Source organism: Mastigoproctus giganteus, chromosome 14 (genome assembly GCF_048544385.1).
Source record: "Mastigoproctus giganteus isolate SK-2022 chromosome 14, ASM4854438v1, whole genome shotgun sequence".
Lineage (NCBI taxonomy): Eukaryota > Metazoa > Arthropoda > Arachnida > Uropygi > Thelyphonidae > Mastigoproctus > Mastigoproctus giganteus.
In genome coordinates, this window is record NC_143588.1 from 31,611,905 (window position 1) to 31,629,700 (window position 17,796).

At 36.4% G+C, this 17,796-nt stretch overlaps 1 protein-coding gene across 2 annotated transcripts in view; it reads right to left on the reverse strand.

Annotated features, from left to right (window-relative positions):
• Positions 1-17,796, reverse strand: part of Fs(2)Ket (Importin subunit beta Fs(2)Ket) — a 277,390-nt gene that overhangs the window by 20,460 nt on the left and 239,134 nt on the right. For both annotated transcript variants that reach the window (XM_090388864.1, XM_090388863.1), the window contains exon 18: positions 8,204-8,318. In XM_090388864.1, the coding sequence (XP_090244990.1) occupies positions 8,204-8,318 (115 nt within the window). The remainder of the gene's footprint in view (positions 1-8,203; positions 8,319-17,796) is intronic.

Sequence of the window (17,796 nt, forward strand, 5' to 3'; positions counted from 1 at the left end):
TTATATCAACATAGTTCTGGAAATGCTTGGTTCCCGAGTTATTAACCGGAATGTCTTATCTTCTGCAGGTGATTTCCTTCATCACAAGGTACTGACAGAATCTGGTGGTTTTCCATTCCGACCATGTACTCAAATCAGGAGCAAGTAGATATGCACTTTATGTACAGTTTGGTGGACCGCAATGCTCTGGAGGCTCGTCGCTTGTACCATGAAAGGTTCCCAGAACGAAGATATCCAGACAGGAAAACAGGTGAAGGTATCCATTGCCGGCTTTGTGAACATGGTACCTTTACACCTTGTGCTGCAGACAGAGGACGACCAAGATCTACGACTCTTGGAGGAGATTTTGGATGTTGTGCACGCCACTCCTGGGATCAGCACACACAGAATAGCAATGCAACTGGCTGTTCAATGTTCGACTATTTGGAGAGTATTGCGAGAACAACTGTATCCTTACCATCTGCAACGGGTACAGGCCTTGTCTCCAGCAGATTACTTTGCACGACTAATGTTCTGCCAGTGGTTCTTGCAGCAGTGTTGTACAACTCCTCACTTTCCAGCCTTAGTGATATTTACAGATGAAGCACAGTTCACACGAGACGGAATCAAAAACTTTCATACTCAGCATGTATGGGCTGAGGAAAACCCACATGCAATTCTTCCATCACATCACCAACAGTGGTTCAGCCTCAACATCTGGGCGGGTGTTTTTGGTGATACGTTATTTGGACCCCATGTACTTCTAAACAAACTCACAGGGCAGGTGTACAGAAACTTTCTGAAAAACAACATGCCTGATTTCTTGGAGACACACCATCGGTCATTCGTCAACAAGCACACTTCATGCACAACGGCACTCCCGCACATTTCAGCCACTTAGCCCACAAATTACCTGAATCGAAAGTTTCCTGGTCGGTGGAAATGCTTGGCCTCCATGCTCACCTGATTTAAATTCACTAGATTTCTTCATTTGGGGCATTTACAGACATTAGTGTATTCGACTCCGGTAGCTGATGTAGAAACTCTCCACAATCGAATTGTGTCAGGTTGTGAGACAATATGAAACATGCCAGGAATTTGGCATCGTCTCGCAAGTCCATGCGATCTCAATGTGAGGCCTGTATTCGGGCAGAAGGTGGACATTTTGAACAATTACTATAAGATGATGTGAACAGTTAAGTACCACAGACAGACTTTCTAAACTTGGAAACCAAGCATTTCCGGAACTATGCTTTGTATTTTTGAGACACCCTGTATACATGGTCTCAATTCTAATCTCAACGATGTCCATTTCCACTTGCAATCAGCCAGACCCCATTTATTTTTTCTGACAGAATCTCAGTTATTGGTTGATTCAACTACTGCTCATTTGAGATGCCCAAATTATTCGCTGTATGATTCCTTTCGCCTCAAAGGTGGTACTTGTGCATATGTCCATTCCGATAATCCCTGTCAGAGACTTGGTAATTTGGAATCACCTCTATTCGATCTTCTCTGACTTAAAATCTCTCTACCTCATTGTGTCAAATTCATCTGTTGCTTTTCTACCGTTCTCCCAACTCCACTAATCACTGGGAGCTCTTTGACTTCCTCTCTTTGCAACTTGACTTTCTCCAGTCCAACTTTCCCAACAGTGAGGTAATTTTCTTTGGTGATTTTAACGTTCACAATTCCAGCTGGCTTCTGTTTTCTAGTCACACTGACCCAGCCAGTTGAGATGCTGAGGCTTTTGCAAATACATTTGCCTACAAGAATAATAGACAATCCTAACCATACAGCCAACATGCTTGATTTTTTTCTCACAAACAACGTTCTAAGTACAGGGTCGAAGTGAGTGGTCCTTTAGGCACCTCAGATCACAACTTGGTGATTGTTTGGCATTACAAGAATGCAAAATGGGATGACCTGCGAGATTTCTTTTCTTCTTTTTCTTGGTTGGATTACTGTTTCAAAATGTCTGATGTCTATGTTTGCTCAGATTGTGTCAGTGAAATTATTATTGAAGGAACGGAATCCTTCATTCCACACACTTTAAAATCTCGACCTTAATCTAAACCTTGGTTTTCCAACAAATGTGATTCTGATAAGGCTGTTCAAGAGAAGAACGTTGCACATCATAATTGGCTTGTTTCTAATTCTTCAGTTTTATTTTCTGCCTACACCAAAGCTTGCAACAATTGTAAAGCAGTTATTAATCACTCCAAACTAGAGTTTGAACAGGCTAAGAGTAGAAAAATTGTTTCTGGCCCTAATGGTAGCCGAGAATTCTGGTCTCTTGCCAAAGCTATTGGCCGCAACTTTTGCTCATCTCTGCTCCCACCTCTGTCAAAACTAGATGGTTCTGTTGTCACTTCAGCCAAAGATAAAGCTGACCTGCTAGCATCCATTTTTCTTCCAAATCACGTATTAATGATCTTGGTAAAACTTCCCACCATTCCCAACACGCTCCATTCAATGCCTCCTATGGTCTTCCGTCAAAAGGATGTCAGAAGGATTTTGACGAATCTTGATACTAAGGAAGCTCCAGGGCCTGATGGTATTTCTCCAATTGTTCTTAAAACCTGTGCTCCTGAACTTACTCCTGTTCTTTGCCACCTTTTTTCACTTTCTTATTCCAAAGATGTTTTTCCTTTACTTGGAAATTTGCTCATATCCAGCCAATTCCTGAAAAGGGTGACAAATCCCTCCCATCCAATTATCGTCCCATTTCAATTACTTCTACTCTTTCTAAAGTAATGGAGAAATCAATTAACCGCCAACTTTTAAACTACCTAGAAACCTTCTGTCTGATCAATGATATTGCCAGTGTCGATCCAATGGTGATATTCTGGCTTACGTTACCCATTTATGGACAAATTCAATGGAAAAGTTCGATGAAACACAAGCAGTTGCTCTTGACATCTCAAAGGCTTTTGATCCTGTTTGGCATAAAGGTCTTCTAATGGCTTGCCAACTGTTTTCTATAATTGGTTATCCAGTTTTCTCTCTGATCGCTTACCGAGGGTGATGGACCGAGGCTCTCTGTCTTCTAGCTTCTCCACTAATGCTGGTGTCCCCTAAGGTTCAGTTCTTTCCCCCCATTCTTTTCCTCTTGTATATTAATGACCATCTTTCATTGACTGGAAATCCTATCCATAGTTTTGCCGATGATAGCACATTGCATTCCACTTTCATTTTGATAAACCTTGCCCTGCTCAATCAGCTTTGTCTCGCATATCCGCTACTAATTCCTTAAATGCCAATCTCCAGTGGGATGAAGACAACTTAGTTGATTTCAACCCTTCTAAAACTCAGTCTTGTCTTATATCTCGCAAAAAGGATTCTTCTGCTCCTATGCTTATCTTTAGTGACACTCCGATTTCTAGGCAAAATGATATATCTCTTTTGGGGATTACCCCGACTTCTAATTTCTCTTGGCACAAGCACATTACAAATATTGCTTCCTTTGCATCTATAAAACTTGGTTTTCTCTTTTGCCCTCGACGTTACTTTTCTTCCAAACAGCTGTTCACTCTGTACAAATCGCGAATCTGCCCTACCATGGAATATTGTTCCCACATCTGGGGTGGTGCCCCCAAAACCTCTCTCAGGCTTCTTGATTCCATTCAGAAGAGGGCAGTTAGGTCAATTAATGATTCATTTCTAACAGTGTCTCTCCACTCTTTGTCTCATAGACGTACTGTTTCTGCTGCATGCCTCTTCTACAGATACTTCCATGGGCACTGTTCTTCTGAATTGGCTTCTATAATTCCTGCTCTGTCTTTCAAAACAGTCCGAACACTTGCTACCACCTGCCAACATCCATTTACTGTCCAACTTCAAACCCACAGAACCAACTTTTCATCTTCCTCATTTATTCATTCAACTGCCATTTTCTGGAACAACCTCCCTTTGTACGTATTTCTTGAAAATTACAGTCTACATAATTTCAAGTCTAATGTCAACAAATATCTTCTTTCATCTTCTCAACCTCCAACCCAAGGACAATACTAAGTACTATAGGTTCTAATACATCTTGTGTTTGGGGTTTTCATTAAAAAAAAAAATCTACAAAAACACAAGCACTGATTTGTACATTGCATCTATCCTCATTTGTTCAGGTTGCTTTTATAGTCAGTGAGTGTACTGTTCACTTTGCATATGACACAATGTTCTATATTATACTGTTGTATTGGTTTTTCTCTTATAATGTTCAGTTTTTTGGTAGGCGGAATGGTTCCACAACACGTCATTTGTGAATGGTCATATTTTTGGCATTTAAAGCAACAGAAATCATTCAGAATGTATAGTCTTATTTACAATTTAAATATCTGGCCTTGAATGATGTGGATGATATAGGAGTGTTAAATGGGGATAAGATTTCTGGTTGAGTAACTGTTCCATTTCTATTTATCTTAACTATCCTCACAGCTATAATAGCAGTTCTTCCAACTTCATTTTCATTTCTTTTGGGACACTGATTTCTGCAGTGCTTGATTCCTGCAATGAAAGGTGCACCTTCTGCACTAGAGTGCAGAAGGTATGCCTTTCATTTAAGGTATTATGGAGAGAGATTTGGAATTCTACCAAAAGGTTGTAATTTGAAGAGTTTTTCTCAATGTCTTGCATATTTAGGAGATTGTCATCTGATTTAATTGTCTGACAATTTTAGGTGCTCCAGAAAAATTTCATGGACTATAAAAATAGATGAACGAAGCTATGTTGTGGCTCTATTTATTATTTTTTTTTTTGGCAACAAAAGTGACAATCTTCATTTTTCTGATTCAAAGGAGACTGATGTTTAGAATCTGTGATTATTATTTTTAGATTCGCCCATTTTTGCTCCTTTTAGCCACAAATGTGAGAGCTTTATCTTTTCAGGTTTCTGGCCCTGCATTGGGGAGGCAGGAGCAGCATCTGGACCGACAAGCAAAGATTATTAAGTGTTAGTAATTAAAACAACAACAATTTTCCAATCTTACTTTCAAATTTTACAATCCTTACTACGAAAAAGGAGATTTATTAGCAATTTATTGATAATTGCTGAATAAAATCACATTTGAAGCTCAGAGAAAAATCATCAGTCACAAATCAATTAGCACCTATAGCTGCAATAGTGAGATTGTTAGTGATCCTGCATATATTCCTATTTTAAAAGTCAGGAGCACTGCACCTAGTACACTGGAGGTGTAAGCAGGGGGGGGGGGGGAAGGAAGGTTTTGTTTGCATTGTGGAGGAATGGTTGATCCATCCTGTTTGGCATCTTCCCGAAAAGCATCATCAATTAGCTTAGCATCATACAAGTACAATGAAGAAAACACCACTATTACTCCATGTTCCTATTTTGAAATGTGGACCAACACACCTAAAATCCAAATCCATTAATGAAATTAATCATTAAATTCACAATTTCTTTTTTCTTTTCTTTTCTTCTTTTTTTTTTAAATTCAGATTTTAACACTTACAAAACACTTAACTCTTGCAAAAAGAAAGAAAAACTTTCAATGGTAAGATAGAGAAGTCAAATACAGTCAAAAAGAAATTCTCTATTATAAACCCGAGAGCAGCAGCTAAGTATGATCTACTGAACTACCACCATTTTATGCAGTTTGGATTAGGCCCACAGACTGTCACTTGCCACAACAGCTGTCTACTGTGGATAATATGATACTATTCTGCATCACAAAGTGCTGTCAGTAAAATTGTGACACAGAAGATGTCAACTCAAATTATAAAGACAGACTCTCCATCATAAGTCTGGAGAGCTGCAGTTATGTATAATTCACTGCACTACCACTAAGTTAGCATTAGTACAGGCATATGATGCAAGAAAGCAAGTTTATGCAGCATCAGCCAGGAAAAAAAAAAAGAAAAAGAAAAAGAAAAACTACTCCGATTTCACCCCTCCGTCCGTTCGAAATACCTGTCCAGCTGAGCCTTAAATTTATTTAGGCTATCAACTTCCACAACAAGGGATGGAAGTCTGTTCCATCAACCAACCACCCGCTGGCTAAAGGCAAATTTCTGGACATCTATCCTACATCTGTCTTTCCTCAAATGAATTTATGCCTTCTCAGGTGATTATTCTGAGCAAGAGGTAGAATCCCATCAGCATTGAGCATGCTCAAACCATTCAAGGCTTTATACACCTCTATCAGATCAACCTCACCGGTGCCTAGTCTCCAGACACTGTAATTTGCAAAACTTAAACCTTTCTTCGTAAGGGCAACCCTTTGTTCCATTCACTAACCTTGTTGCCCTTCTCTGTACTCGTTCCAGCAGCTCTACATGCAGTTATGCAGTTTTGACTTGGTCCACAGTTAATATTAACAAATGATGCAAGTAAGCAAGCTTATTACAGCATCAGCAAAAAAAAAAAAAAAAAAAAAAAAAAAAAACACCCCTTCTCATCCCCTCTAACAGTTTGTCCAGTTCTTCCTTGAATTTATTCAAACTACCTCCTTCTAAAATCAGATGGAAGTTTGTTTCAATGATCAATTACTCACTGGCTGAAGATAAATTTTCAAACATATATCCTTCCTGCAATCTCATGTGCATAGTGTGAGCAAGAGGAAGGATTCCATTGCCACTGACCTTACTCAATTCATTCTGAGCTTTAAACATGTTAATCAGTTCTCCTTGCAGGTATCTAGTCTTCAGATTACAGAACTGAAGTCTTTTCTGGTAAGAGCACCCTTTTGTCTCCTCACCAACACTATTGCTCTTCTCTGCGCCCACTCCAACAGATCCACACCCTTCACAGCAAACGAGGTGCTCAGAACATTATGCAGCCTCAAGACGTGGCCTAATCACTACCTTGTACAATGGGATAATCCCTACTGGCAAAATTCTTGAATATCATTAACAAAGCCCAATGGGCTGTCCTGGCAGCCTATCTGCACTGCTTAGAGAACTTTATAATATCTCATTGCATAATTATATGCAATGAGATATGGGAGTACTGATACCTACCACATGGTATCAGTGTTAATCTGGGAGTACTGATACCTACCACAGGAAGTACCTTGCATTTGTCAATGTTAAATTTCAATTGCCACTCCTCAGCCTGTCTGCCTAATTTTTGTTCCAGTAACATACCCTGACTACCATCGTAAACTGCCCACCCAACTTAGACATTAGTCATGATATGCCTTCATCAACAGTATTAATAAATATTGAAAACAGCGAAGAGGGTCAGCATTGAACCCTGGGGGGGGGACTCCACATTTGTTACAAGAAAACCAGTGTCCCCTGATGAAAACTATCTTCTTCCACTCAACCATCCTCTTTAGCTATAGGAGTAAGTTGCTTGTAATACCAAACACTGCTCCAATTTAATTTGTAATGCAGTCTTATATGCAAAACAGTGTCAAAAGTTTTTATAAAATCTAAGCCCTATGATGCAAAATTTTTCTTTTTTTTTTTTGCACCCAGTTCCTTGTTTCACAGTGAAAAATCTTCAAGAGGGACCATATTTGATATTTGTATCAGTGTGAAACTACTCTGCATCACAAATTGCAGCATTCAGTAATACAGTGGTTTAAGAACAATATAGTGAATGTCCAATTTCCAGTCCAGAGTGCAAGTCAAATGGCGATGCCATAGCTCTATTTTAAAATTTCAATCTTACCGACTACCTTTTGGCATGCCTCTCTCCCTCAACCAGGTGCAATTGCCCTGCATTACTGTAGCAGCAGCAAAACCAGCTTTCTTCTGCATGAAGCACAGACCATGGCCCGATTTTCCAGTTGTACAGTGGGACAGGACTCTTCAACAGCAATCTGTCACAGTGCTCACTGCACCTTCGCCCTCGTTTGTTGCGAGCCACACTAGTGGGAAGATGATGATAGGTCTAGTGGTCTGTGCAGTGCCACTCTTCTGTGATTGCAGAATGTTTATGGTGGTGTGATCAACAATCAGCAGGCCAGGATTTTGTTTGTGTTCATTAGGAATATTTACATAACATCTGAATTCAAGTGAACATCTTTGGGATGCTTTGATACAACTGAGAGCCAGAATAAGACATAGTTCAAGCAGAGAACCACAGAACCTTTATGGAAGGCATGGATTAAGATTCCAGTCTTACACTAGAAAATTTACAAAGTGTCATGTGCTGAGGTTATTATTGTAATTATTTTTTAAATAACCATTCAATAATATAAAATGCACTAATTTTAGAGTCTACGCAGTATTGCTGACCAATTAAGAAATACCCAGAACTTACCCTATTAGACCAGCACAAGCAGCTATATTGCTGTCTGAATGATCAAGATCTTGAGCTATGTGAGTTATAAACTGAACCATATATGGCACATGTGGTTGCACTATTTGGACATCAGCTGCGAGAGAGAGAGAGAAAGATTATACTTCATTGAAATGTTCCCCAATTTTTAACCAAGACATAAAATAATTTAAAATTTATTTAAATAAAAATTTAATTCATATAAGTTATTGCAATAGCAGCGCATAATTGCCAATTACTTCACAACACTTTGCCTATCTCATTATACCTCAAATAAGTAATGCTTCCCCAGTATTGTTACTTATTCTCAGCACACACAACCACCTAGTTGGCCATTTCAGGACAACTTGGCTCCTCATTGGTGAGTAAGAAGTACCCTGATAGCATAACAGCTGACAACCAAGTTGGGAATTAACATTACAATATTAGAGATGTCATGTGGGGTATAGTTTGATACATAAACTTCACCTTCACCTCACTTGGCAGAAAAGACCATTGAAATAACTGCATGGGTGGCGGTGATGTTCACTGAGAGTAAGTAACCATAGTATTCTCTACTGGGGAAGAATTACTTATTTGAGGTATAATGAGATAGGAACTCATGAAGGAATTCACCTTACATGTATCAAAAGGCATCTGCAACTTGGCATCTCTCATATTGTGAAATTAATTCACAACCGGGTTGACAGTTGTTATACCATAAAATCCACTTACTAACAAGGGACCAAACATCCCTGAAACTGCCACTTGAATGGTGGTACTCACTGAGAATAAATAACAAGTCTTCTCAACTGGTGAAGTGTTACGTATTTGAGGTATAATGAGATGGGCAACTTGGGTTGTACAACTTCGGTTGGTTTACTGCGTATAGAAATGATGCTACTGCACTAACTTATATGGCAGCAAACTCTTCTTGCAGTCAGAAGCTTTTTGGCCCTAAATCCTCAATGTATATTTAATTCTTAAATATAAACTTAATCTTATGTGCTCTTTAAAAGGCAATACATGTAAGAAAACCAACCGAAAGATTAGAAAAAAGTATGTTTTGGAGACAATGTACAAGAAAAGGCAAATTTCAGAAATAACTACATTAAAATTAACATATCAGATATTTTTTAAAGTCAAAAACAATGTTGATTTATTTAAACAAACTGAAGAAACAGGTTAAGTTTAAAAAAAAAAAAGAAAAGAAAATAAGACAAAAAGTTATGACATTAAAGTGTCAGCAGGAGAGCTGTTGGAAACTAACTGCTGTCCTCCTGGAGCAAAACTAAGTAAAGTGGTGTATATCATGAGGATGAACTTTTGTTTCTGGTGGCAATATGCTTTGATCATGGGAAAGTTAGCAATTCTGTAGCAGTAGTTAGCTGAGCTGGTTGTGGGTGAACAGTGATCAGGAGCTGTGGGCCTTTGTCAAGACTGTTCTGGAACACAATGAATCAAAGAAATTTATTTTCTTATTTAAATCAGCTACTCCTTGGATAGCTGATCTAAGATATTGGTTATAGCACATATCAGTATATTGGTTTCTTCAGCTTGTGTTGATCCCTAGTGAATGTCTTGATAGTCACAGTTCTAGGAATGTTGCATTTCCATTGAATTCAACCAAATTAAATCAATGGATGAAAATTCTCTTTCGGTGCCTTGTTAAAAAAAACAACCTTAATTTTTTGAAATTCACACAGCACACTACAACAGGCTGAGGAAACTATACAGGTCTTTATTAGGACTCTCAAGTCCAAGGGGACAAACAACAATGTTTCATGTGTTCAAAATTAGGTTCTTGGTACAGATCCCCAGCATCCCAACTCCATTCCTCATAATCAGCACAACAAAACCAACAGTCCTTCTACAAATCCAGCAAGTCAGACAAACTACCAGTAGAGAAATTAACAACCTTTTTACCCAGAGCATCCATTTCAGATGGCTGATCACATTGTTGCCATAAACAACAAAATCCAGTCTACAACACTATGTACACCACCTGAATTCTGCTTCAACTACTCCATCAGGCCAACAATCAGTTTCTAACAGTTACACCTAAGATAACCACAATGCATACAATTTCTATGGAACCCAGACCCTTTTTATTATCACTGTTGTTAATTTGCAACCTGTTCGTTCACTCTGTTTGTATGTGTTGGCCTTTAAATGTAGATCACTGATAGAGTAAACCAGTATTGTTTGAACTTCATTTGGAAAATACTGCAGAAGAGTTAACTGCATCTGTGCATCAACAAAAAAAAAAAAAACCTTTGTGCAATTCATGTAGTTGATTAAAGTAAACAATTTAACGTTTACTTTAATAGGCGGTATTTACCACCTATTAAAGTTGATGAAAGTTAGAGTTATTATGGCAGGTTGCAAGCAGTTTACCTTCTGTTTGTGCAGTCTCCAACATAACTGGAAAGCAAAAAAAGTTAGACAGAAATGCCCTTTTCATCCCTTAAAATATTTTAGAAAAATATTGGGTTGCTAAGGCAACTTTGAAGAATACCAATTTAAATTTATAAAACATAATTATAAGATTGCCAAGGTATCTTTGTCTGTTATTATCCAACTAATGACAGCCATTAGAGTTTGAATCGAAAGATGGCAGTTTTATTTAATGAAGGGATAGCATAAAAAAAGGAACTGTGGAGGCTGAAAGGCAAAACTCTGAATAATGGATAGAATTACAAAAATAGGGTTTAGTGGGAGGGATGAAGAGGATAGGGGTGAAAGTGAATGGACTTGTAATTACAATCCTGTTATAATACTTGTTATATAAGGAGAACTTTGAACCATCAATCAGAGCCACTGATGGCATGCAGCAAAAATCATGGATAGAGTATATTCAACGGAAACAACTGTTGAGGGAAAAGGCCTGAAAACACAGAGAAAGATAAAATACTGCAAAGAACTGCCACCCATGTCTTTGATCATTTTACATTATTTATTCATAGTAAATCTCAAACAGAATTATAATTAGCTGTTGGGTGCACGCTGTACCACATATGCCATTTCTGTAGGTAACTATGGATGGAAATGAAATAAACATGAATTTTAGAAAAAAAGACTAGTTTATTATTCAACAGCCATTACGGTTTTAGTTATTTTTTGGTACTGCAATCTGTCAATTTTGCTAGGTACAAAAGGAAAAGTGGCACAATTCAATGTGGTGCATGGTAGTAGGGCAACCACAAGCTTACCATTAAAGAGCTCAAGACAGCATTGCTCACATGATTCAAGGAAATCCACACACAAGTAGCAGTCAATTGGCCACTGTACGATTTCCCACAATATGTTTGGTGCCTTCTTCAGTGTCATCAACAGACTCTGTCCATGATTCATCCATTGTCAAGCCTGAGGGGTCCTGGTGCTAATTCGATACAGCTTACTGACAAAGAAAACTTTGAACAGGATGAAATCAACTCAAGTGTGGGCGGAAGAAAATTTACAAATTCTAATGATAAGGATCTATCAAGAGCAATTCTTCATTCATTAATATCTTGTTCAATATTGTTGGTAATATATAACCTTAAAAATCAAGGGTTACGTTTGTAGGCATTTTTGAAAGTTTAATATAATGATTCATAAATTAAGTGCTATTCAACAAGCTGCCCATGAGCCAACCCCAGCCCACAGGACCTACGGTTCATGCCAAATGCGTTTAGTGTCAGTTTGTCATTTTTACATATTTAACTTGTTAAATATAATGAATTTATCTGTCCATTCTTGAAACTCCTTTCCTAACCCCATCTGTGAAACCAGTCTAAATATATATTAATAATACCTATGTAAATAAATATCTTTCATTTTTTACAGTACCTGTCCTTTAACACTGATGAAATTAAAAAGAAATATCAAAGGTGAAAAAATTAAAGGAAGACTGAATGTGCACGCTACTGGGATCTCTATTCAGTCAAATTATTTTAATTTTTCACCTTTTCATACTTTTTTGTAAATGGTTCCATCAATATGGCAAGTATAGAAAAGAAATAAAGTTTTGCTACTCATAATCAGTTGCAAATACTCCGTTCTTAAGGTTTAAATTATATATCAATCCTTTTGTTTATACTCCAGCACACCAGGTCAGAGGAATTTATAATAAGTCACGAATAGTCATATTTAGTAGTCATGGGCTAGAACCCATGGTCACCTCAGTGTGTGCTACTGCACTCTGGCTCCTGACCTTTTTGCTTGTATTTAAATATATCTTTATATTAGTTTACCTCATACAATATTTTTATATATATTGACATAGTGACCTAAGAAATTACAGTAAAATCTTGTTAATACAAACTGTTTATACAAAGTACTCGTTTATATGAAGCACATACCATTCCCCGCAAAAGGATAGGCTTTTCTATGTAAATATATTCATTTATTACAAAATTCAGTTAATATGTATTACAAAGTTCTTTTTCATCCCGTGAGAAATAAATATTGTCATTTTTTGTATTTTAATACAAATCCTGGCAGAGTGATCCAATTATTGCCCCAGGCCACCTGGCTCCCTACTTCCCCAAAGGATGGCACTGACTTGTTAGAAATTAGTTTTGTGTAAACAAAAGAAGTTTATGGGAGTTACAACATCATGTGCACTCTGAAAAACATCTTTCTGAAGGATGAGTTGTTAAATTAACAAAAGAATAAAAAAATTTTCGAAGTTGTTTAAGTGTCTCCCTCGCTGCTCGCTCTGCACGGGAATAAGGTCAGTTGCAATTGTTACCCCAGTTCAAAGAGTCTTTTTCTATTGTATATAGCAATCTATTTTCTGTGCAATTTTATCTAAGCTGTCTTTTTTGGAACTTGACTTTAAATTAATTTAAAATTTGTTTATATTAAATCTTAACTAGCAGTGTTATGGTGACTAAACGTAGACTGCAGAATTAAGCCTAGAAATTAAACTAAAAATTATACAAGAGGCTGATAGGATGGAAAGTAGCAAAACGGACATTGCAAAGGAATACAACATCCCTTTACCTACAATACTGAAAAAGACTTGAAGTGTGTGGCACTGGAGCAGCGATGAAAAACAGGAAACGAATTTGTGGTGCAAAACACAAGGAGCTTGAAACAAAACTTTGAGTGGTACCAACAAATGCATGCATCTAAATTGCCAATATCAGATCCGATTTTGCAAGAAAAGGCAAATTATCTAGCTCAGCAACATGGTATTAGCGACTTCAAATGCAGCAGTGGCTGGCTCCAAAGATTTAAAGACAGAAATAACTTGGTTTCATGAAATGTTTGCGGTGAGTCTGGATTAGTCAACAAAGAAATGGCTACAGACTGGTTGTGTTCGGTGTGGTCCATCCTTGAAAATATGAGGCAAAGGATATTTTTAATATTTAAGAGACAGGTTTATTTTATAATTTGCTGTTTGAGGAGAGTCTTGTCATTGTAGAAAATTAAGTAAACAAAGACTCACTGTTCTGTTATGCTGCAATTCAGATGGCAGTACAAAACTATGCCCATTTGTGATTGGTAAGTTTTCCAAGCCAAGTTGTTTTAAAGCAGTTAACCAACTTTCCTGTGATTATGAGGCCAATAGAAGTGCTTGGCCTATGGTCCAAAATTTTCAGTCTTGGTTATCAAAATTGGATAGAAGAATGAATGGCTTCAGAAAAAAAAAAAAAAAAAAAAAGGACCATTTTGATGATTCTAGTCTGTTGTTTTTATCCCCCAATACCACCAGTTTAATGCAACCACTGGATCAATACATTATTTATAACCTGAAGAGAGCATATAGAGCCCACCTGATAAGGTACTCTATCTGCAACGTAGAAGGAGGAAACAATTTGCAACCAAATTGGAATGCCTTGGATGCTATCTGTAATCTTGTTATTGCTTGGGAAAGTATTACATAAAGTGTAATAATCAACTGCTTCAGAAAGAGTGGCTTTCCAGAGAACATCATCAAAAAACATGGCCCAGCAGACGAATGTGATAGCAACAGCAAGGAATGGAGGAATTTGAAGGAGCATTTTGTTGGCAAACAGAGTTTGTGAAGGTGAATGATGAAGTTGCTACCACTGCATCGCCAACACCAGAAGAGCTGCTGATTACCAAACAAAACAATGTTTTTGTTACCAGCAACAGCGAAAGTGAAGAAGCACACACACTGCCATCTAAAAAAGATGCCCAAAATGCATTGCACATAATAGAGAATGTGCTGGCCTGCAGTAATGTTGATAAAGAATCTATTGCATTTGATAATGTCTATGCTGTAGTTAAAAATGCATATAGAACAAAAACTGTGCAAACATTGTGGATTCTTTAAATTAGATTAATTTATTAAAAAGTTAATGGTTTGTATGTCTCCTTTTATATTAAGATTGTAATTCTTTTTATTGTGATACTAAAATACTGTATATATCAAAATATATACCGTACAATATTTTTATTTCTGTTAATATTGCTTTTCTCTTAGTTTATCTTACAAATAAAATAAAATCTTTAAAAAATATGTTATTCCTATTACTGTTTTGTTAGACGAGGCTTTTGTTCTTATTTTATTTGATACTATTATTATTTATTATTCTTAGATATACAGTATGTAATAAAAAAAAAGGAAAAATTGACACTTTTGGGGGACCTAGTTATTACAAAACGTGAAAATTTAGGTCCCTTGACTTATTAACGAGATTCCACTGTAAATCACTACAATTTTTACACTATCTTGTATGGGACATGGTAGCCATAGTTGCTGATGCACCATTAAAACCCAACCAATTGCTCCTGACGACTCGGCTACAGCGACTGGGAAGTGCAATGAACAGCTTACTGAGAACAGGCAAATAAGCATTCAACTTGTGATTGTGCGTTACGGAAAACTAGCAGAGCCTGTACACAGTACGCAAAAAGTCTAAAGAAAGATGTACTTGTACTGGCAAGTTGGAACTAAGCTGGGAAGATAGACATGACCATGTAGAAATGAAACACCAAGTATACATTTCATCATATAGAATTATTGAAAATTTACCCCGAAAATTCAACCTGCACATCCACACTTTTAGTACGAAAGCTCTTCATAGAGAGCTTTGATAATTTAAATTCCTAACACTGCACCTTTTGTTATGCTGACATTTGGCAGTTGATTGATTTTAATGATGTACTGGCAACTAAGGCCTGATGTGCCAAGTCAAATTAAATTTAGTATTAAAAGCCACAGGCAACCTGAAAGTGGGTCACACATTCCTAAAAATTTAAAATTAGCATATTAGAAAAATAGTTTCACATTGACTTTGCGAAATTTGTTTTTATTTTTTATTATATATAATATAGATGGATGCCACTTATTGTGATCACTTCAGGGGAAAAAAAATGCAAGTGTTCAGCACTCTTCATTGATGCATGGTATTAATTAAGTTAAAACAAAGAGCTACAGGACTCAATAACTTATATGTTGCAACAATATATTTAAAAGAATAAGAGATTACCTTAATCTTTTGTGTAGAATGCTTCCGGTCAATGCTCTCCAAATGTAAATGAATAAAATAATTTAATGAATTCTTTCACTCATAGAGACATGACCGATTCGACACACAACGGAATCTAAAGCCAAGAGCCCCAACCCAACCCCGAAACACATCAAACCAACCCAACGAAACCATGAGTGTGAGAAGACATCAGAATCATTAAAATAATTAAAATCACGACTATAAAATTTGGATGAAATTAAACAAAAATTTAAGGAAGGAAAGTACAGTAAATTTTGTTTAACTTGTATGTTTAATGTGTTTATCCAAATTTCAGTTGTAATTTTAATTATTTATTCTCAATCAATTTTCTGTTTTTAATTATTCTGATATTTTCTTCTCGTACTCAAAGTTTTATTGGGTTGGTTTGATGTGTTTCGGGGTCAGGTTGGGGACCTTGGCTTTTGATTCCATTGTGCATTGAATCAGTCATGTCTCCATGGGTGTCCATAGAGGGGGGGGGGGCAAACGGGGAACTTGCCCCTCCCTGGGATCAAGTAAAAAATTCCAAAAAATTGATTATTATCGTAAAAGTGATTGAGATATGTAACCTTACACCCTCGACCATGGGACGCTTTGTCTGCCTTAAAATTTTATTATGGGTTGGCCGGTTTCGGCCGGGTAACCATAGAACACGTGTTTCATCCATTGCAGTAATAAAACAGAGTTCCTGTTTTTGGTTCATTGACTAATATTCCCCAAACTTTAACAGAAGTTTTGGAATATTGTGACTATTTCCCTTCTATTAATTCGGCAATAACTATTGGTATGACATTACCTGTTACGATCTGTACCATTGAAAGAAGTTTCAGCACCTTGAGATGTGTGAAAACATGGTTAAGGTGTCCACTATCTCAGAAACTCGCCTATATGGTTTATGTATGATTAGTGTGCACAGGAAGTAACTAGAAGAGAAAGCGGTAAAGAAGAAATTTATTGAAAATGTCATCAACAGGTTTGCAAGCGATTGACGGAGAATTCAATTCTTATATGATACGTGATTATTGAAATTATTATTATTATTATATATATATATATAGAATATTAAGGATAATAGAAAATTATTAGAAAAAGTAAATCAATCCAATAATATTACCAACAGGGACCTAAGAAAACGCAAAAAAAAAAAATATATATTATCGCTTTTTACTGACAATCTAGATGACTTCAACTGGGGCCAACCACCCAGAATGAAGGCAAAAAACAACAAGAGGTTCTCTGTTTCTGTGATGATCAATATATGCTAAGTAATTTAAATCTAAACCAAATATAAACCAGTATAGGCCAAATATAAATCGAATGATGATAAAAGTTAAGAAAAATAAGTAAAATATAAATGTAAGCATATATTAATCATCGTTGACCTGACAGAGAACGTAATTTAATGATTAAAATAAGATTAAATATATAATACATACTACATATTGACCGTATCTAGGACATAATGTAATAGTCGTCAAAATAATGTGGTGCCCCCTATGTGATGGATACAGTAAAAATAAATAAATAATTAAATTAACGCAAAGAGAAACATGCAGATAGTAAGAAGAAAAACTAAAGGAGTAGGAATAATAGAACCTGAACTCCACAAATGCAAAAAATAGTGGTATAGATAAGAAATAGTTTCTCATTACGTCCTCGGATTGCCCTAATAATTTTGGAGAAATAAAAATAGAGTGTAGGATAGTTTAAAGACATTACAAGATATAAGTTGTGGCTCGGGTATGCCCGGGCCACAACTTATTGTCGTTTTAACTTTCTTTCTTTCTTTCCTTATTTTATCATTAATATAATTATAAATATATATATGTACGAAGTTATGTAAAAGAATATAAGAAATAGAAAAGGAGAAAGAGTGACAGAACAAATTAATGCCATCAAATTTATGATTGTACATTATATCTGTCTGTATATAACATTTTTTTAGTTAACTGTAATACCAACTAGATAAATTGGAGAATTTAGCATAAATGTATTAGGGGTGCAAACTATACTCATTAGTTCAAAGGGCCAAGTTTAGGTAACCTAAGTTGAACTTCTTTGTTGTACCCCATAAATAAACACATAAAATAGTAAAATTAAAATGATAATATAGCTAATTATAGATAT